Source organism: Asparagus officinalis, chromosome 1 (assembly GCF_001876935.1).
Source record: "Asparagus officinalis chromosome 1, Aspof.V1, whole genome shotgun sequence".
NCBI classification, from domain to species: Eukaryota; Viridiplantae; Streptophyta; class Magnoliopsida; order Asparagales; family Asparagaceae; genus Asparagus; species Asparagus officinalis.
Window position 1 is genome coordinate 113,776,958 of NC_033794.1, and position 21,927 is coordinate 113,798,884.

Sequence of the window (21,927 nt, forward strand, 5' to 3'; positions counted from 1 at the left end):
GCGAGAAGGTTACAGGAAATGCTTCCTATGTTGGAGACTAGGAAAGCTGATGCACTCGCAGCAAAAGAAAGAGAGATAGCGAATGGTAAATTGTATAAATACTTTTAATTTTCACATTTGTATATTATATGATATATTATCATGTTGTTATTATTGTAGGTGCTAAGTCAGATCACATACATGTTGTCATTATTGTAGGTGCTAAGAAGGATCGCATAGAGGGACGACGTGGCGGAGGTAAGCCTGATTCTAAACAACCGCCAAGAGGAATGAGGGGCATTATTAGGTGGAATAGTTCTAATTTGCCCGTTGGTCCTTGGTCAACCCGATTGAATGCATATATTGGGGTTCTCGTGCGTAGAGCGACCATTATCAACCCTTTTTTTCATTTTTGAGAATTACCATGGACCGCATACGAGGCGATATGGACTGCGCTTATGGTAAGTGCATATTGTTTTAGATTTTCATTTATTAATAATTAGTAATTGATATTAAATATGCTGCCAGGGCAATCCTCTCCTCTTCTGAATCTGTAAGGGTTTTGAGGTGGTCATCATTCTCAGTAACGGAGGGGCTAATCATGTTAGAAGACTTAGCCTTGCCTCCTTTCTTCTTGGACCAGGTATTCGTCCACTGTTGGTCCTCCACTAGATCAGGGTGGACCCACATGATTTCTCCTTTGGAAATTGTGAGGGGTACCAACCCCCTGTCCTTCTGATTGTGTAAGTCGGTGTTTTTCAGGTGCATCTCCCCTTTACGGACTGGGATGACACCGTCTGCAGCAGCTACAGGAGGAAAATCACCGAATTGGACCGCAATCAAGTTAGTAGATACAGTCTTCTGCTCCGGCTTCAGAGTAAGCACATTAGCATTCACCAAGTTTTGCAAAATGTCCTTGAACACATAGCATTTTCTGGTAGGATGTCCCAAGAACCTGTGATAGCGACAGTAATTGGGGTCATCTATCTTCCCTGCTTCATCTGGCTTTCTGATTTCGGGGAGCTGCAATTTATTGTTCTTCCGAAGTAGTTGGAACAGAGTGTCCACATGCTCTTCTTTGAACGAATACTGCTTGGGCGCTCTTTGCTGATTGGGCGTCTTGCCTTGCTTAGTAGGCGGTGGGACTTGCGTGTAGTCAGCTGCTAAAGTCTCTTTTCCCTTAGACCGCTGGGCATTGTTCTGATTGCGTTGTTGCTGCGGTTTGGGTTGTGGCTCTTCTTCAGCTTTTATCCGAGCGACAATCTCTTCAGCTTGCTCCCCTTGTGAAACTAGTTGTCTCCAAGAGCGACATTCTGCTACTCCCATCTGGGCGAGGAGCTGAGTCTGCAGGTTGTGCCTGCAAGTTTCAACTAGAGTCGATTGGGTCATACCTGATGGGCATCGCAATGCCATGCTACGGAACCTTTCCACATAGGCTTTAATAGATTCTCCCTTCTTTTGCTTTGTGGCGAGAAGAGTAGGAACCGAAACCTCTGTGTCATCTTCGAAGAATCTGGCCAAGAAAAGCCTTTCCAGATCTACCCATTTCTGGATTGATCCAGCAGGCAGTTTCATAAACCATTCAAAGGCCATCCCTTTGAGGGTGCCGATGAACAAGCGCGTCAGAATGGCATCATTGGCTAACACATCTCCTGTCTGAGACTTGAAGTAGTAGATATGCTGATTTGGTGATCCTGTACCGTCGAACGGTTGTAAGGTAGGGGCCTTAAACTTCGGTGGGTAAGGAGCGGTATCCCACTCAGCAGGGTAAGGCCGCACTACTCCCTCCTCGCTGAGCTCGCTTCGGTTGGCGATTGCATTGAGGCGAGCTTCCAGTTCATCCATCTTGGTAGATTGAGGGTGTAGTTCTTTCTCCACCTCTTTCTCACCTTCAGAAGAGGATTCCAAGTTGTGAGTCTCACGATCCGAATGTTCGGTCGCTTTCTGTTTTCCCTTTGAAGTTGTTCTCCGGGAAGATTCAGGTTTGTGGCCTTTTTCTGCAAGAAATTGGACGAACATATCCTTCAATTGGAGAAGTGTCTCCTGTTGTGCCTGGAGCATGGTATGATGTTCATCCACTCTTTTAGCTATGTCCTCGGGATTCGTCGTCACAGATACCCCTTGTGGTCCGATCGAGCTCGAAGATTGAGATTCAGCTATTGCTGAATGTTCATCAGCTGTTGTAATTCCTTTGGCTAACTTTTGGTAGTTAACCGGACGGATAGCTCCCGTTCGAGACCGAGCATGTTGATATACCCCCTCGAACTCATCGCAAATTTCTCGAACCGTCGGAGAATGGCTCCTTTCTGACTCGTCAGAACTAGGACATGGGACCTTTCCCCTGCTGGTCATGTTGACGGAGACTTGCGGGTATTCGGCTTCCGATACTCTCTTCCTTTGACGTCGTCGTTTGGTAGGTCTTGCGACGTCAGTCAATCTGTCGAATACAGATCTGCGAGGTTCAGGAATACAACAGTGACATTCGGAAAGGACTGTTGAAATAAGCCGTTCGCAATGACATGGATGGGCTGCTCGTTGCGTTGGCTTTTCTCTGGAAAGCAACTCTCGCAAATCTGAGACCCGAGGACAGTTCTTCATCGGGGATGAAACTCCCTGTTCTTGAGTGGGTGAAATTGGTTCTTGTTGAACCTGACGGACCCTATTGCATTCGGGCGTCGAAGCGTGAGGGTCGCGTTTTGATTTATAAACACTAGGCCTTGGCCTGCGTTTAGTTGAAGGAACAGACCCTTTAGGGTCTTGTTTTGTTTGGACGCACTCTTGAGGTGCTTGTTTTCCCTTAACAGGGCTGTGCTTTGATTGGACAACGCACCACTGAGGGTCGCGTTTAAGTTGAATCACCCGAGGTTTGTAATTGGATTCATTACCTCGAAGTGTGCGTTCGCAATGCTTAGGCAGATCTTCGGAGACGCAATCCTTGCGTTGGACTCGGGATTGATTTTCTCGGAGGTGTGCTCGTCGGATGGACCTTCTTCGTCGTCGAGCAGCGTTTTTCTTGGCTTGTTTCAAAGCCTTAGTATCAGCAACACCGGCGTTGATTGTGCTTATCTCTGTCATAGGCCTTTTACAACCAAGTACACGCTGTGTCGACATAGGCGTGTGATCTTCGGTTTGCAGAGCGAGCTTGAGGCTTTGGCCAAAGGAGAGGACTTTCTTTGGCGTCTCAACAGCAGTTAAGACTTCTTTAGAGCTCTTACAAGCATCTCGCCTAGCCTTAGGGCTGAGCGATCCGGAAGAGAGAGCCTCCTCGTATTTGGCTTGGTCAAATTCCACGACCAAGGTTTCCACGGTTGTTCCAGTGAGGTGAACGTCGGATTGCGCCACCACCTCTTCGTCAGAGAAGCTAGTCCCCAGTGGAGTCGCCATCTTTTGTTTGTGGGAAATTTTGTAATAAAAAGAATATAAGGAAAGAATTGCGTTTGATTTTATTCTCTCTAACTGCTTAGAAAAAGAATGATTACAACTCTCTCAACTCTCGATTACAATTTGGATTCCTAGTTACAAAAGAGAAGAGAATGATCTGGATTCTCCCCTTTGTTTAATTCTGGGTTCTTCACGGTAGCGATGAGATGCCTCCCTCGAATGCTTGCGTCGAGTTTGCTTCTCGTTGACGATCCGAATATCTATACTTCACTGGAACAACTGTCTTGGCCGGTTGATAACTCTTGTCGAGTTTTGTGATTCAGAACAAGTAACAAACTCTAATGATAGAGTTGTTGGAACCGAAAATAATTCGGTTGATAAGCCAAATATCGATGGTTTAGAGATCCTCCGTTTGTTGATTTCCCAGACTGTGTAAGGAGTCAATCCTCCTTTTTCTGATTCTGGAAGATTTGATTGAAAGATCCCCCTCCGATTAATGAAAAGAAATCTCTCTTGATCTGATTATCAAAAATCCGATCTCCCCCCTCCAAAAAGAGATCCCTTAACTCTGTTGAGTTTGTTGATATTTATAGGAGGATAGGGGTGTAACTGCCCTCATAATCCGCACCTAAGTAGGGGTTTAGTTACCCCATTAATCGGGTGTAACAACCCACTTAAGCCACTCCTCAAATCGTGGGTGAAGAGCGGACTTCGAAACCGCCTGGATCGTGTTTGAACAGGTCAGAGCTTTGACATGCGTTCTGGCCTAAATTCTGTGTTTGAACGCAGCATCTGGAGGTGCGTTCTGCGGCTATATTGAGCTGCGTTCGACGTCAGTTGGAGTTGCGTTCGATGTTGGTTGGAGCTGCGTTCGAGCTGTGCTTGGCAGCGATTGGAGCTGCGTTCGAGCTGTGCTTGGCAGCGATTGGAGCTGCGTTCGAGCTGTTGATTGTCGTAGTATTTAGATTTCTCTGTCTTTATATATGGATGACACCAGTAAAGAAGGTCTTATTCAGGCCATTTGTGACAATTGAGGCATCTCAATAACGCTCTATCAACTGCAGGTCATGATCTCTACTGAGTGTGTCGAATATCATTACACTGCTCATCAGCACCTCTAATGGTTGCCAATATAATATTAGTCATGTTGTTGTCGCAGCCATCAAGATCAATCATCTCACATAAGAAGCTGCATTCGTGTTTATAGCTATTGAAGCGGCGTAGGTGATTGAATCGGTGTAGTGTCTTGATGATGGTACGCGGGGAGGACTTCCACGTCTTGGTTTGAAGAGATCGTCGATTTGTAATCCTTTCTGTCAGAGTATTGCTAAAGACTGTCGTTTTGTAATCTTTGCTTTAACTCTTTGACATGTGAAAATCTTCGAATTGTAGCCTTCTGGAAGTCGTCAGATTGTAACTTCCATCATCAGTGTTCGATGGAGACTCAGCTATCCATTGTGATTTTTAGACAGCCTACAGTAGGGAATAAGGATTCCCACTTAAGTTGGAATAAAAACATTAAAATAATTCCAAATATACCCATTGCTTATTAATTACCCAATACAAAAAATAAAAAAATTGTCATTTCCACTTTATTTTCTAATAATACCCAAATGTGATAATGAAAATGAGCATTTCATTCCCATATTTTTTCCATTCCAGTCCTTTATCCCCTTCTCACTTGACTGGATTCCCACGTACCATGTGAGGCGTAAAAATTTCTAGTAAAGCATTGTTTTTATAGTTATTGTTGGCGTTATTTAGCTTAAATGCTAATTATGATTGTTGAACCATAAATCATAGCAAGACATGTATCATGCAATTTGACACACACACGAGAAGTACAACAGTTATTTCTTGTTTCTAACAATTTATGGAAGATCATCATTGAGACGCTTTTTGGTAAGAGATGACCCCTTGGAATTCAATTCTTTATGATTGTATAAACTTTATGTTGCATCCTGTTGATGCAAGGTATATGTGTGCCACTAAAATTGAATTATCCAAAGCATGAGATCCTAATGTATAATGTTTTAAAGTGCCTATGGACCAAACTCATCAGACGTCAATGTAAACAAGAAAAGAATGGACAGGAAAAACAAAAGGGAGAAACTAAAAGAGAGAGTGTTCTCATTATCAACTTGATTATTTCTATGGCCTGTAGGCTGTAGTCATGATTTTTATTATAGATTGTCACTGAAGATAATCTCTCTTGATTTTATTGGGTGCTCTGAAATTCTTCACTTGCATCCTCAAGGATGCAAATTACTTGGTCCGCCATCAAAATTAAAATTACGAAAGCATCGAACTTAATTTATCTTGGTTGTTAGGTGTCTATAGACAAATTATGTATTAAATGGTCATCTCAATGTAAACAAGAAAAGAATAAACAAAAGGAAGAAATAAATAAAGTTGGAAAGAGAGGAGAGAAAGGAAGAATTAAGAAAAGGTCTTTAGGAGCAAGCAGTCTTTCTTAAAATTGTCGTGGAAGATAATTATAAGTAATAACTCACATGATTGGTTTTTAATTTTGATTATTACCATTTATTTTTTGAGTTAATTCTGGATAGACCCCTTGGACTATGGCCAATCTGCGGATAGACCCCGTAGTTCTATTGTTGCTGAGAGACCCCTGAGTGAAATACTCAGTAGTTCTATCTGCAATTGGGCAATCTTGCAGGAAGGCTATTTGCAACGATAGAAGTGCAAGGGTTCTATCTGCAATTGGTGTCTATCTGCAATTAATCCTTTGTCCTTGACTTTTCTTAGGTCTCCATTGATTTTTTCCCTTCAGCCAAGCTGACATTTATTCTGATTGCAGGAATTGGAACATGGTGAATTTGTACGAATACGGACAGTGCACTTGAATGGAAAACCCCGTGTATTCACGCTGAAACAGGACCTCCACTATTGGCCTACTTGGGAAGTAAACTTTGACCCAGAGACCGCAACATGGCGTCGTCGAGTAATTAAAGCATTGGATTCTGCGAGAGTCTGATGTTTATTGCACATAAGAAAGCTCATTTTCTTCATTGGAGATCCATTCTTTTGAGGAATGATCATGTATGTGTGCGTTACTCAATGAAACACATTGTAAATTTTCAGCAATAATTTTGACTTTAAATAACACTTGAATATTATAGTATTTTTGTGTCAATATCGTGAAAAATAGTTATGATTTATGTTTTCAGATGGGGTGAGAACTGCAAGTCAACCCACTAGCTGGAAATTCAATTTTAGGAATATTTCACGAAACCCCTGAGGTTTGTTGCAGAAAACCCAGTTGAACTTTATAAATCAGAGAAAATCCTCATGAATTTTCAAAGGTATACTAAAGCCCCTTGAACTTTATAAACGATGTTGATTGGTAGAGTAATAAGTTTGGCTTATGACAAATCAACGTTTGTGACTACAAATTCGACTTTCATGTGGGAGAAGACGACCACAATTCGGTTTCATTTTGAGTATTCTTATTCTACATGCTCACGCCATTTACGAGGTTTTCCAATATTTCTTAAGGGTTTTCTCTATTTATAAAGTCTGTGGTTTCTTTTGCAAATCATGGGGGTTTTGTGAAAGTTGTCGATTTTCTATTTTGCAAATTCATTTGTTTTTCTCTTCGAAATCACATGGTAGGACCCGTATACCGTGGTGACAAACTAACATGCCATGCCTTCCCAAACCGTGGAGATTTTGACTCTGATTTGGATTCTTTCTGCGACGCTCACATACTCACATGGATCCTTGATTCCTTTGCTGAGAGAAGAAATATATTCTCTTGTCTGTCTTCTATTTTAGGCATATGATTGATGCCTGATCCATTTACTTGTTTTTGTAAATTTAAAAATACTCTTCGAAGCAAAAACCCATGTGAATGGATGTGTGGGCATGAGCGTGGTGTGAAGACCTGAAAGACTCTTCAGGATGTTAAGATTGTTTACTAAACGCTAGAAATTTTATACTGTTTATTCCTTTAATGTTTTTCATTAATTGCAATCCAATATAGGCATGATTACAGAATATTATGTACCTCTTAGCTGTTAGCTGAAAATCCTTTGATTATGTTTGCAAGATGACAATTCTTGCTGCTCCCTTCGTAGCGTATGCAAATTCTTTATGTTTGCGTGTGTATGCCTGTGGGTGACTTGAGTGTCTATTATTTTTCCAGCTGTATCTTGGTTTTTTGCTTGATGTAAGGTGTTGTTTATTATGAAGTCATTGTATTAGTTATAACTTACAAGCTAAGATTAGTGGATTGATACTGCTATTGGTATGTTGCAGGTCAATCTTCCTTGTGTTTTCCTAATGAAATATCCCCTAAATGATTTTCTAGTGAGTATGAAACCAGGAAGTTTGGATATCCCATCAGTATAACCGGGCTAACTGCAAAGGGGTCCCCTGTATTATCGCCCAATTGCTGATAGAACCCCATTAGTTCCGATGTTTCTGATAGACCCCTGAGTGAGTTTTTTTGGGTACCCTGTTGCCCTCAAGAAAGATAGTATTATCTTTGAAAAAAATAGAGCTCCTGATAGTAATATCGTCGAAAGAATTCCTGAGGGAATTGGTTTTTTTTGTTGTTGGTATTTTGCTTGTTTGGAGGTCTTGTTTATTGTTTATTATGAAAGTCATTGTATTAGTTAATAGGATGAAGATTAGAGAGTCGATATCTATTGTCATGTTGCAAATTGATCCTCCTTGTATTTTCCTAATGAATTATATCCTCTGAAAAGTTATTCTAGTGGGTATAAAACTATAAGTTTGGACGTCTAATCAATATATCCTAAAAAGATATGCCCAACTTTCTAAAAATTGCAGCACAATGTATCTGGGTTTAGACTTGAAGCACCGTCAACTGTATTAGTTTCTTTAAAAGCATTCAACTCAACATCACTTTAGAGCAAGCATCAAGTTTGGTGGAAGCTAGTTATCTGCACAATGTAAACGGTTTGAAAAAGAGTGGATGAGAGATACAAACGAGGAAGTGAACAAGACTCGCTTTCTCTTGGTGGCTACTCTCTCTTTTCCATTGAGTGACCACTTCCCCACTTCTTCCAATCCCCCCCCCCCCCCCCCGGCTTCCCCTCCCAACCAACAAAAAAAAAAAAGAATAACGCTTACAGCTATAATTGTAACGTAAGTGTAATTTGTATGTAGCGCTGTTTTTGTATCTATTCTCACTAGTGTGCGCCCCGTGCGAAGCACGCCCTCCACACAGTAATTCCGTTTTTTAAACGACGCGGTGCTGTTTTTTAAAATGCTACAGTAATATTTTTAAATTGATACAATGTCCCGCCTATGCTATGATAATTTTTTAATCTGATACTGTAATACATTTTCAATGTTACAATAATATTTTTTTAAAACAGTAAATTACTGTAGTATGAACAGTGAACCTCAGTTCCTCCGATTATTATAGAGGAATAGATATGGTGCAGCATTTTTCATTTTTTTATACATCCGTATCTATAGTTGCATGTTTCTGTTTTGGAATAGCGGGTTTTTGGACTTATATTAGGGGTGAATTGTAATTAAAATTACGATATAAATTTCATCAGTAGACCTTAAAATGGTTGCAATTGACTTGTGCCTAAATTTGTTTAACTTGTGAGCTTCAACTAGAGAGAAAAATCTTTGATGGATCACCAGGTTAATGAAGGAGTGCATCCATATCTACTAAGATCATTTGTCCTATTTGCCTATTATTTCTTTTTTCGCCTTTGAACCACTAGCTTTCTTTGGATATTATCAATTGAATAGCTCTTGATGGTTACTTAAGGTACCGTTTGGCAAAGGGTTAAGTGAGGGGTTAAGGAGACTTAACCCCTTCTTAACCTGCCAAACACAACAAATTTATATAAGGGTTAAAGTGAGTTAACCCTCCATAATTTGTCAAACATAAAAAATATAGAAGGGTTAAGTTAACCCCTCTAGAGGGGTTAAAATGAGTTAACCCCTCAAAATGAGGGGTTTACTAATACTCCTATTTAGATGGAATAAGAGTTAACCCTTCTAATTGTAAAGAAAATAGTCAAAATCATTGTTATCCCCAAACACTAAAACTGATCATAAGGGCTAAAATAAAACTTATTTAACGGGTTAATAATTTAGTCATTCGGATTATCAAATGAGCTAAGTACATTAATTCTTCTCTTTAACCCCTCTTCATTAACCCTTTGTCAAACAGGGCCTGAGGGGACAATTCTGCGGACAAATAGGACAATGGTTCTCATAATCTTTAGTTATAAAAAAAAACTAGTGCTTTTATATCCTCTTTTTCTATTACACCAAGTACATTTCGCTAATGATTGAACACTGTCAAAACTTTAAAGAACCTTTTCTGATTTCAAACCCTTTACATTGTACTACCCCATGAATTGCAAATGATTTCGTATTTTTATTATCATTTTCTTTGTTTTCTCCTTCTCCAAGGGTTTAGGTGCGCGGTCACTCTCGGTCAACAAAATAGAAAGCGGGCACGGGCTCACCACACGCTCGGATGCTGTGGATCATCCACTTGCTTTGAAATCATCCATAAGAAAGATCAAAAGTCTCATTATTAATGAATGGATATTGATTGTAGTAATGACAATAATAACTTTGTGATCCATGACATCTTACCTTATTACAAGTGTCCTTGTACAAAATTATGTTCAAGGATTTGAATCACATTAAAGTTCTGTTCTAGATGAAAAAAAAAAGGAGTAGACAGGTCAAAACCAAATTAAGTGACTTGACCCTCCTTGAAGTCAATGAAATGGCTCACAAGTTTTTGTCCCAAATTTGTTTTTATTTTTTTATGAAATCTTTTTTAACAAGTGCTCTATATATAAATTTTGTAGGTAAGCACTTCAAACCTAAGGATATTTTGGACATGCGCTCTATCTGAATAGTACGTAACTTCATTACTAGTTAAATATTTTATTTTACTCTGGAAAATATAGAAGTGATTTCAAAAGAAAACTTTACTTTCATTGTAATTGAAATTGTTGCACTTTCTACAACAGTTTACTGAAAAAAGAGGAACAGAGCAAAAGCCTAAGAGAGGAATAATTGAGAAAGATATAACAACGATTCACTTAAAAATACTTCAAAAGTGAATGAAAGAAAAAGAATTCGACATAAAAAGTTGAAGGTAAATATTTTGGATTGTTGCAAGTCTAATTGTATGGAGACTTAACACAAGCAAAACTTTAAATAGATATATGGGTAATCGGCACTTATAAATACCTTATAGTTTCACTTGCTATGCGTTTTTATATATTCTCACTTGTTTTTAGAGCACTCACATATCATGAAGAATCTAAAATTTACTTATTAATAACTTATGCTATGTAAATTAGAGAATTTTTCTCGTATGTAACTCACAAGTAAAATTTAATTTTTTTAGCATTAAATATTGTTGCATTTACTGTTAAACACACCATAATCTATTTCAAACACTCTCCAATTATATTTTAAAATAGAATATGATGGATTTGACAATAAATATAACAAGTCTAAAATATTTAGCTTGTGTCATATGTAAAAAAATCTTGGAGAAATTCTCACATTCGCATCGTAGAAAGTAGCAAAGCGTAAATTTTAAAAAACGCTAAAGTATTATCGAGAAATAAGTGAGGGTATATAAATGCAAATTACACGTGAAACTATACGATTGTTTGATAACTAATTAGCCTACATATTTACCTATAACTGCTCACTTAGGGGCTGTTTGGTTGTTGTTGGTAAAGTTGTGTATTTATGACACAACTTGGAAAGTTGTTGTTCACATCATCAATTTCACTTTTATACTTTTTTTTGTTTGTTTTTTATTCCATTGGAATCATAAAACACTTGTTTGGTTTGCAAAATAAAACTTTAATTGTTTGTTTGGAAAGTGTAAAAAGTGGTCCCTACTCAAATGATCATATTGGTTAGAATTATTTTTTATTATTTTTTCCTAACTCCAATGTTAGCTTTCTCCTAAAATCATGTCTTTTTTTCATGAAATCACTTTACAAGCCACATCAGCATATGAAATCACTTTACACTATTTTCACAACTACAAACAAACAATTAAAAGTGATGAAAGCTAACATTGGGACCCACTTTTTTACACTTTACATCCTTTTACATGGTAAAAACATACAACCAAACAGCCCCTTAAAACGCCTCATTTTTTTTTAAAAATTTCTGGGGACCCACTACCTTCACTTTAAACTGGCTGCGCCCATACATCGCCCGGTTTTAAGCATGGAGGGTTTAAAGGATTTCATGTGGAGAACTGAGGACCTGTACTGAATTTTCATTATATTCACCCCTTCAATAAATTTCCCAAAATGGAGTGTGCTTATCATTTTATTCCTTTTTGGCGGTGGACCGACTACTCATTACATAACACCAAACACTTAACTATCAAACAATATAACGACACGTGCACATTAGAATCCGTGAATCCCTTTCATTTACTACTCGAAAGCGTTGTGACTTTTGCATGCCCAATAGATGGTCAAATCATGGAGCCGCTGCCACGTGTCGGTGTCGGAGCCATATGTAACAGCCAGATTGTCGTTAAAACTAACGGCGTGAAGTGGGACTCAGCGGTGAATAAGGACAAAAAGAGACAGCCGAAGACGGAGAAACTACTTTCTCTCTCTAAGTACTCTTTTCTTATCTTGTGAAGAACGGTGCTCTGTACTCTCTCTCTCTCTCTCTCTACCCCCTCACTGAGATCGCGATCGAGAGTCGGAAGATTCGCGTGCTTCGCTGATCCGGAGGGAGTTTCAGTGGAATATTTGAAGAGATCGAGTGGAAATCTATCGATCGAGCTCGGTTTCATTCGATATGGTGAAGATTTTAGTGGAACTACGTGGTCGTTGTCTTGCTGGGGCTAGGGTTTGTAATTCGATGTTAGATTTTTTTTATTTCTTGAATTCTATTGGTTCAAGTGATTTTTTACGTCTTAGAGAAGTTTTTATGTTGATTTTTGGGTAATTTCTGCGATTCTGTGAATTTTTTAAGTGGAAATTGATGATTGTTGAGGTTTGCTAGCTATCGGCTAGGGTTTCTAATCTGAAGAGAGAGAGAGAGGGTAATAGAGTGATTTTTTTTTCTGTTTTATGATACTTCGTGCAAAGACGAATGCTGGTGGTTATTTTATTTTATATCTTTTTGAATTTTACATAATCTGAAGGGAGAGGATAATTGAGTGTTTTTTTTTCTGTTTTATGATACTTTGTGCAAAGACAAATGCTGGTGGTTATTTTATTTTACATCTTTTTGAATTTTATATCCATGTGAAAACGATGGTTACTTTTTGGGATATTTTGAGTTTTTTAAACTTGAGAAGTTGTCTGACATTGCCCCGTTCTACACAAGCTGCTATGCTGATTTTTTAGTAAATTTGTGGATGAGATTTAATATCTAAATTCAGTTTTTATGTAAATCATCATTCGAAGAATACATGGAGGAACTTGGCTGGCATTCTTTCGAGCTTGATAATCCTGGGATCAATTTGCTGTGGATGTGCATTCTTATGTTGTATATGTTTGTATTTGACTTATGGATATATAATCTTACTTCCATTTTTAAGAGTGGTTATATTGTTTGTTGTTGGAATTGTTGAATGATTTTGGGAGTACATTGCTAATTTGGGTCAGTGTTTCTGTTGGGTTTGCAGATGTTGTAGATGCATGTGAAGCTTTTCTTGGGATGCTATGGCAGGAGAAACTGAGGATTGCATTAGCTTTCAGGTGCCTAGCTTTTCAATTGCTTTCTGTTCTTTAGAGTTTATTTTAAGAGCTGGTTACGTTTTGAATTTATAATATGGTTCGGGAATGAAAAATCGACATGTGTTTTATGTGATATTTGAAGTTTTATAAGATGTGTCCCTTGTTATTCAAGTGATTCTATGTTATGTTGCAAAAGGGTCCACTATCCTTTTTGTCTAAATGGACCATTGAATTATTAACTCAGAGAAGCTCGTCAATAAAGTAACCACCAAATTCTTGTCCATAATATGTTTGTAATGGTCTAGAAAGAGCTTCATAAAGTAAAAATCCATAAGAAACCATTTACTCAAAATATTTTGACTTTGATTTCTATTTCTTCTTCTTTTTTTCTTTTTCTTTTTTTTTGGACAAGAAATTGATTTCTTTTTAAAATGTATATCCTTTGGGAAGCAATTGATGCTAACCGGTCTATCTATCTAGAAGTTTCACTTGTTCAGATCTATGATTCTATGACTGAGATATATGTAGATCTACTAAAGCACTTACTGAATGATGTCTATGATTACTCTTGCATTCACAGGCTGATCGATTGCCCACCGGTTCCATATCATTTGGACGATTTGAACTAGAATCCTTGTCCTGGGAAAGAAGATCGTCTTTCTCCCACAACAGATACCTTGAGGAGGTTGAGAAATACTCTACTCCCGGTTCAGTTACTCAGAAGAGAGCTATCCTAGAAGCCCATTTCAAGAAGAAGCCTCTTCTTCCTCAGGCTTCATTGGAGAATCAATTTACAGCTGAGTGCCAGACTGCTGGAAATGACCTTGATCACCACACAGGATGCTCTGATGAATTTGAAGATCATGGTGATGATGAAAGAAGACCTGAATTCATTTGGTATGATGACACACCATCTGGCTCAGATGGACATGACATGATGGAGTGTGAACTGCAAGAAACTTGGCCGTCTGAAATTTCAGCAGAGTCCGTGCCTTATAATGTTGAGAGAGCTGTAGACCGTACTTGTGAACTATCAGATCATGATGAAGTTATTCACAATCAATGGGTACATGAGCCTGTGATGTCAAATAAGGACGACTTACACATAGTTTCTGAACAGGAGCCTGACAATAAGGCTGTGATTATGGAGGAACTACTTGAAAAGAAGGAAGCTGTGGAAGAACAGGTAGAAAAGAAGGAAGCTACAATTGTGGAGGAATTGAAGAGTGATGTCTCATCTAATAGGCCTGTTGTTGAGAAGAAGAAATCACCTACCTTGAATAAGAGAGCTCAAAGAGCTCCACTCAAGGTAAGAGATCATCAGTATCATTTCAACTTATAGCGACATTTCTCTGGTTTAATCTTTGAATACATCTGCAATGCTGATGATCACTTATGATGTGTTCCTCTTGCTTGCTTATATCTCTTCACGAGGATAGCATGTTGCTAAAGCTAAGTACTTTATTTGTAAACCAACATTTCTTTTGTAAACCAAATAAACCCTATTAACTATACATTCCGATGCTTTTTTCCCTCTCTTTTTCTTTGACTCCTGCTCTGAAACCCGGGTAAAGGAAGATTTCTCTGGACAGCGTAGAACTTTGTTATGTCTTTTTGAAACAAATCTATAAAGAAAAGGAATTGAAAAAACTAATGTTTATTTTCTCCAATAACGACCTTTTGGACTCTATTTTAGACAGAGACATTGCCAAAATTATGTCATTCATGATAAACTTACAAAGTGTTTACTCTCTTTCATCAACAATCTCCACAAGCCATATGCAGGGACCTCCATCCAACCTCCTCCATCAAATTATGTCAACCTCATTTGGTGTCGCTGATACGAGTCGCCGTGCGAGCACTCTTTGGTCGCGGAATTACCAAAAGGTGAGTTGAGAAGAAGACAACTAAAACACAAGAACAATTCAGTATGGCGAAGGAAAATACCTTCTCTAGATTATGAAGAATCAATTATTACAAATCATGGCGAAGGAAAATACCTTCTCTAGATTATGAAGAATCAATTATTACAAATCTCTCTCTCACAATCTCATTAGAATCGAGAACAACCTCTCAATCCTCCCTAAACCCTAATACAAAGATTAGAATCTCTCTCTGATCTAAGATCTCTAAGATTATCTCGGATGATCACAATCTAAACCCTAATCCTTTTGATTAGGATCTCACTTAGACCTAAAACATTTAGATCTACATCTTGGCCTCTCCCCTCTGTTTAGAACCCTAAACAGTCCATATTTATAGGGTTTACAACGTGGTGGCAATCTGGTAAATAACCAAAACCAAACCCAACTAGAATTCATTCAAAACAGAAACCAAGTCTGCCCAGGAAACCTCGATGAGTCGACCGAACAGAAACTTTTGACAAAACGGCTGGGTTTCATGAGTCGACTCATGACAGGCATGAGTCGACTCAACCTGATGAGTCGACTCATGTACATGTATGAGTCGACTCACGAGCTGAAATCTGGATTCTTCGAATCTGCTGCTCGCCGTCTCGTTCCACGCTTCCACCTGTGCTCCGTCGTGTCGCTTCACACCACTATTCTCAAGATATCATGAGAATCATCTATCCTCAAGCTCCCATGAAGATCGCTTTTCCGAAGAGAAGATACACCCGTATCAGTCGCCATCATTGACAGTCCACTGTAGTGGTCTTGTCACAACACTTACCTGTGCACGAAAAAGTTACATTGAATAAGTAGGAGCAGCCAAAAGTAGAAAATTTTCTACTCCTTTAGTCTTCAGACTCTCCACCATAATTAATATCCAACTTCCAATAAACTCCAGTTAGGTCTTTCCTTATCATCCTCCACTGTCGAGCACTTATCCACCTCTGTTCCAAAAATTCACATCCCGACCCAATTTACTAGCCATCTTACACCAACATCCAGTACTATGATCTCATAATCATGCTTCCCTACTGCTTATATAATTGTGATTGAACAAGATTGGAGCAAGCACCACTGAAACAAACAAGAAAACAACAAGTCATATCCCAAATCTTTGGGGCTGGTGACACGGACACTTGAAAGCTACTAGAAATGATATTGTGTATCAGTGGTCCTCAATGCATTTGTCAGTTGACCTCCACACAATTTTACTGAACACAGATAACCTTTCGCCTTTGGTTTCCAGTCTCCTGGCCACATCTCTGCATCTTCCATTAGATTCCTGTATTATCCCCTGTCTCAGTGCCATCATTGTCCTTATTTTCTGATAAATGATTATACTTTTGTGCTTGAACAAGATTTTAAGTAACTTATATATGAAAAACAAGGGGATTGGTTCATACATTTTCTGCGATTGATAATACCTTTCTTCTAAAGGTTTAGCTGATAATCGCGATTCTAATTTATCAGCAGATGCAGTAGAATATATTAGTGGTAGTTTGTGCATGTGAGACTTTGGTAGCATATGTAGGAAACATAATTATATTTCTAATTAAGAAAGGAGATGACTTTGAACAGACTTGCAAAATGATTGATGCAGTTCTCTACAAATTTGAGATAAGAGTTTTGTTGTTTCTGATTCTTCTCTCTGTTTGATTGCTGTAATTGCAAAACGTTGCTGAATTTTTTTAATTTTCTTTGCAGGGTAAAGAGGCTGTTGACCAGAAAACTGCAAAAACAAAACAGATTAATAAGTTGCCTGTTCAACAAAATATGAGAAAGCCATCAACTGAAAGAAGTTATGTGTCTTCTGGGAAGGCTCTCTCCAGATCTACTGGAAATCTAGAAACTGAAACCACTCGGAGAACAAAGTCAGTGAAGCAGTCAACATTAAGGGCTCCAACACCAAAGTCTCCTGACCCGAAAACATCAAAAGAGGTATAGTCTAAATTTTATTCATAAACAGGATAATTTTTTTTTCTGTGTACTTCTTTTAACAGCATAAATCATAGCTTTAGAGAAATTTGAAAGGTTTCAATTTCTTGTGATGGTATTTTTCAATATGATGCTTTTATGTTGGTCTATGAACTTGGTTAACCTGTATAAATTACAGGTTCTTCACATGTAAGTTTTACAGAAGATATAATTGTTTGTTTCTTCATGCTGCATATTCTTCTTCTAACTGTTAATTGACTTTGCAGCCATCTATAAATACGAAAGCCAAAGTAAGTCGAGGAAATCCAAGGTATTTTTTTTCTCTCGACAAACTGGGAACATGTTTAACTTATTCGTTAATTAGCATTTTTGTTGAGATCATTAAGATGTTCGTTTCCCAACATGCAACTTATTAGGTCTGACGTGAACACTGAGAAAGACTTAAGAATAAAGAAGAGTACCATTATGCCTCATTCAGTTTCTGGAAAAAGTGAAATGGATGTACGCCGACCTGTGAGCAGGTCAGTGAACATCATAACTCCCCCTTTGTATTTAACTAGAAATTCTACATTAACTCCTATTCGTGTAGGTCTAAGCGTGTTCCTGATTCTGCTAAGGAAGAAACAAAGCAAAATGGTGTAATCTTTAGTTTAAAAAGTGATGAAAGGGCTGAAAAAAGAAAAGAGGCAAGGAAATAAGTTGTCATAATTTTGACTTTAAGCTTGCCAATTTATAGTAATATAATTGGCTTATGTGTAAGCTGTTTTATGTGCTTCAGTATTACATGAAGTTGGAGGAGAAGCTTCATGCAAAGGAGGCTGAAATGAGTGAGATTCAAGCTAGAACACAGGTCTTTTCTCATTTTGCACCAGATCTGTTTTATATTTTCAACATACAATTAGCTACTTGATGCTTTTATATCTGTCAGGTTCATTTTTGTTAGTTTTTTGAATTGTTTCGTCCATTGTTTTCACTCTGCGTTTTTTTAATGAATGGTGTCTTTGAATATTCAGGAACAGACAGAAGCAGCTATAAAGCAGTTTCGGAGAACCCTTAATTTCAAAGCAACCCCTATGCCTTCTTTTTACCATGAAGCAACGTCAATAGCTTCTGAAGGGAAAAAGGTATCTTGCTGCATTATGTTCAAGTATAATGATTGTCGTTTTTTCTTGAAGTAAATGGTAAAATGTTAGAAGTCATCATATTGAACCCTCTACATCATTATATAGCAAAGAGGTATCTGTTTGCATCTTTATTTATCAGCATTTGGATGTTGGGCTCAATATTTATTAAGTTTCACAATAATTGTTTCCTGAACCAATGTCATGCTATTTAGGCTTACCTGTGACCCTCTGTTCATTTCCCCCCCTTCTTTGGACATCTGTTTCTTTTATGTAGAAATGAGCAGAATTGATACGCACATTGCCTTGACATTAGCATGGAAAACAAAAATAACGTGTTTAAGCATTTGGTTTAAAACTATATTGTATAACTATTTAGAACAAAAAATATATCACGTTGCAACAAAATTATAGCAACTTGCATCATATATCTATTGAAATGCAGGGTTGCTTTAAAATTATGTTGGTGCATTTTGTGTTTATGGGTATTTTAAGAGTTGATAGATTTAAAAATATATGAATAGGGGTAATACTTATGGTTTATAGGTAGAAAACCCATATCATAAGTGGGTGGATTTAAAAATAATTGGGGATAAGACTTTGGTTAAAAAAAGAACCCATCAATAGTTGGCAATGTGGAGCTATTGGTATGAAAAGAGGAAAAAAAGAAAAGAAAAAAAAAGAAAAAAAAAGAAAAAAAAAAGATTTGAGCATTTGGCTTAACAATACATTGTATCTAATAGCGTAAAAAACGTAGCAAGTTATATTGTATAACAAACTGCTGAAATGCAAAGTGATTTAAAAATTATTTTCAACAGAGTATTTTGAGTTTTGGAGTGATTTTAAAATCAAGCTGGTTTAAAAGCAAATAATTTAAAGCCTTTTGCATTTATAGGCAGAAAACCCTTTAAAGACATTGATTTGTACCCCTCAAAACAATAAAAAATAAAAATAACACACTCAAATATAGTTTGCGATATTGCTACATTGATGTGAAAAAAACAAAAAAGTAACCACTTTGTATTTCATGTCTAAAGAGTGATTTTGGAAGTGAGTTTAAAAATAAATGAGGGTAAAACTTTTGATTTACTGCCGAAAAATTATAGTAGAACTTTGGAAATGTAGGTTTAAAAATAAATGGGGGTAGGTGACAAAACAACTTTGAGTATGGGTGAGTTCAAAAATAAATGGAGGGGAACTTTGGGCTTTGAGGCAAAAAATTAAAAAAAACCCTAAAAAAACAAATTTTTTGGTTAATGAGGTGTCTGTAGTGTATTGTTTGCTTTGTTTCTTTTCTTTGACCTGAGCTATGAAGGTGAGGCAAAAGAGTGAGATACCATAAATTTTTATTTTATCTATGTATACACTAATTTAATTGGGGTTGCACTATAGCTATGAGCAATGCAATCTCCAATTGTTTTAGTATGTAGATAAATTTGCATACAATCTGTGCTAATATTTTGAATCTTGTGAATTCATGTGCTGAGAAAACCTTATGAATGTACTGATTTTTCTATTATTGCCCCATAGTGAAGTCTCCGTTTGTTTGACACTTAAACCCGCATAGATCTTCAAAATAACAATGATGTAGAAACATCATCATATTCAGCTTTTCTATAGGCTAAGGTTCACGATTTCCAGTTTTCGAGATTAGTTACTGACATATTTCATTGCTAATGTGTGATTCATTTTATTCTTTGTAGAAGGTAACGACGAAACCTCAAAAATTGCAAAGCAAAAGTGCAAATCTTGGGATCCGAACCTCTCATAGAGAAAAATCACCCTCTCTTCCGAAAGCTTCGGATCAGGAAAGCCCATCCAGTGATGAACCAAATCAGGCATCCGGGTCAGCTAAGCCTACCAATGAAAGGGAAAAAGACGTGAAAAACAAACCGGTAAGAAGCGCTAACGGACAGAGAAGAGAAGTTGTTGATCATGTGAAAAGAAGTAACGTGGGGGATGTGATCAAGCGTGGCATTGTTGGTGGAAAGGTTGCCGTCCGTGTCGCCTCTTAAGTCATTTTCGCTTATGTTCTAATTTAATTCATTCGTTCATACTATCGAAATTAGAGAAATTTAGTGGAATTTGGTCGATATTGCAGCCTTCTCATCGGTAATTTTCTAGATCCCTCAGAATTTCAAGGTTCCTTAAAAAATTGTCAATTCCCTCTCTGGTATCAGGATCTGAGAGCTGAGGAAATAGGCATCAAGCTCAAGCCAAAAAAGACTAGTCGATCTCGTATTTTTATGTAATGGACTGTATGCTAGTGAAGTAAATTGTCACTTGTGGTGTCTCCTTTCTGTTGCAAAACCAAATGTTGTATCAATGATGCCCATGTTTATGTTAAGTTATATATGTAGCAGTTCGAATGTGTTGCTCATATTTAAATTAGTTATGGATGCAAGTTTTGTTTATCATGTTGTATGGTTATTAATCTGCGTATGAACCTCTGGCATATATTGTTTGAATTGGAGTAGCTTAGGAGTGGGTGATGCCTACGGGTTTTGGACCAACTCGGATCATATTGTATATAAAGCCTTTGATATCGAGCTTACTAGCTAGCGTATTGAAACCTGTAGTTCTCTAAATACTGCAACTTTTTGCAAGTCTATTGGCTTCCATTAAGTTTTCATGCTAGTAATGTTAAATAAAGGCTTAATTGCATTCAAAGCCTCGTAGTTTCTCTTACTTGGCACTTACTTTCTCTCGCTTGTTTTTTTTTTCTTTTAGCATCTATACTTCCTAAAGTTTTTCAAACTTGCATTTGTATACACTCATTTATTTTAGCATAACAGCACTTATATAACCTAGAGTCTTTTTAAAACTAGAACCAAAATGCCTGTGCCCTAAAGTTTTAAAAAGATGCACTTAAATACCCTCAGTTATGCACACTTGAAGGTATTTAAGTGCCCGCCTCCTTTTAAAACTGTGTGGTATTTAAGAGCAAGTTTGAAAATATTTAGGGTATTTACGTGTAAGTTATAAAAACTTTAGGATAAGTAAGTGCTTGCAAAAAAAATGAGGGTGTATTAGTGCAAGCGTTAAAAACTTTAGGGTATATAAGCGTTGTCAAAAACAAGGGAGTATACAAGTGCAAATTTAAAAAAAATAGAATATTTAAATGCAAGTTATAAAAACTTTAGGACAGATAAGTGTCGGCAAAATAGTGAGGATGTTTTAAAAACTTTAGGGTGTACAAGTGTTACCGAAAATAAGTGACTATATAAGAGCAAATTAAGGAAAATTATAGGGTATTTAAGTGCAATTAATTTAAATGCGTAAACTTCATGCCAGCGAAGTGAGTATGCAAATTATAAAAATGTGAGGGAGTAAAGATATAAACAAGATTGAACAATTTTTCAAAACAACCACATTTCATTTTTTTTATTTTTAAAATCGACCCGTTTTTTTTTATTTACCAAAACCGACCCGTTTTTTGCCACGTTAGCCTAATCACCCTCCAAAACAGTCGGGGTTGCCAACCCCGACTATTTAGGACATAAAATTTTAGGGTTTAAAGCTTCTAATTGGGGTTTAACACCCTCCTAAATAGTCGGGGTTGACAACCCCGACTGTTTAGGAGGGTGATTAGGCTGACGTGGCAAAAAATGGATCGGTTTTGGTAAATAAAAAGAAAACGGGTCGATTTTAAAAATAAAAAATATAAAATGGGGCTGTTTTAAAAAATTGTTCAAACAAGATTCTAGAATCAGGGCAATATTCTGTCAATTTAAATTTCTAGGGGTTTGTCTGCAAAAACCACCCATTCCTGTCTCCTTCTCTCCCCCGAATAAAAACCCTAAACCCCAAAACAACCTGACCCTCAACAAAACCCAAAACCCTAATCAATGACGCTTCTCCAATCCATTGCCAAATCCGCCGCCGCGG

General features: G+C 37.5%; 2 protein-coding genes and 1 long non-coding RNA gene across 6 annotated transcripts in view; all 3 read left to right on the forward strand.

Moving 5' to 3' along the window:
* Positions 6,143-7,464, forward strand: LOC109829055. The gene is made up of 2 exons (XR_002243947.1): positions 6,143-6,423; positions 6,552-7,464. It is a non-coding gene; the product is annotated as an uncharacterized LOC109829055 (long non-coding RNA).
* LOC109829056 (protein WVD2-like 7) lies at positions 11,994-20,453 on the forward strand. 4 transcript variants are annotated; one of them, XM_020396127.1, is made up of 10 exons: positions 11,994-12,237; positions 13,022-13,094; positions 13,654-14,382; positions 16,688-16,921; positions 17,185-17,228; positions 17,335-17,439; positions 17,508-17,604; positions 17,697-17,768; positions 17,932-18,042; positions 19,746-20,453. In XM_020396127.1, exons 2-10 carry the CDS (start codon positions 13,059-13,061, stop codon positions 20,052-20,054), a joined length of 1,737 nt encoding a protein of 578 aa, XP_020251716.1. In that variant the 5' UTR covers positions 11,994-12,237; positions 13,022-13,058; the 3' UTR covers positions 20,055-20,453. The 4 variants fall into 4 exon arrangements, with proteins under 4 accessions (XP_020251716.1, XP_020251715.1, XP_020251714.1 ...); XM_020396126.1 differs by having other exon boundaries at positions 11,995-12,189; positions 19,743-20,453; XM_020396125.1 differs by having other exon boundaries at positions 11,996-12,251; positions 19,743-20,453.
* The window catches only part of LOC109829057, a 2,453-nt gene continuing 2,350 nt past the window's right edge, over positions 21,825-21,927 (forward strand). Inside the window, exon 1 of the mRNA XM_020396128.1 lies at positions 21,825-21,927. Coding sequence (XP_020251717.1) covers positions 21,888-21,927 — 40 coding nt within the window. The 5' untranslated portion in view covers positions 21,825-21,887.

Bases quoted from the DNA above. Each gene is read 5' to 3' on its own strand.
- LOC109829056 (XM_020396126.1), top strand. From the start codon at position 13,059: ATGGCAGGAGAAACTGAGGATTGCATTAGCTTTCAG. The intron at 13,095-13,653 runs GTGCCTAGCTTT...TTGCATTCACAG, and splicing joins AGGATTGCATTAGCTTTCAG to GCTGATCGATTGCCCACCGG. The intron at 16,922-17,184 runs GTATAGTCTAAA...TTGACTTTGCAG, and splicing joins ACCCGAAAACATCAAAAGAG to CCATCTATAAATACGAAAGC.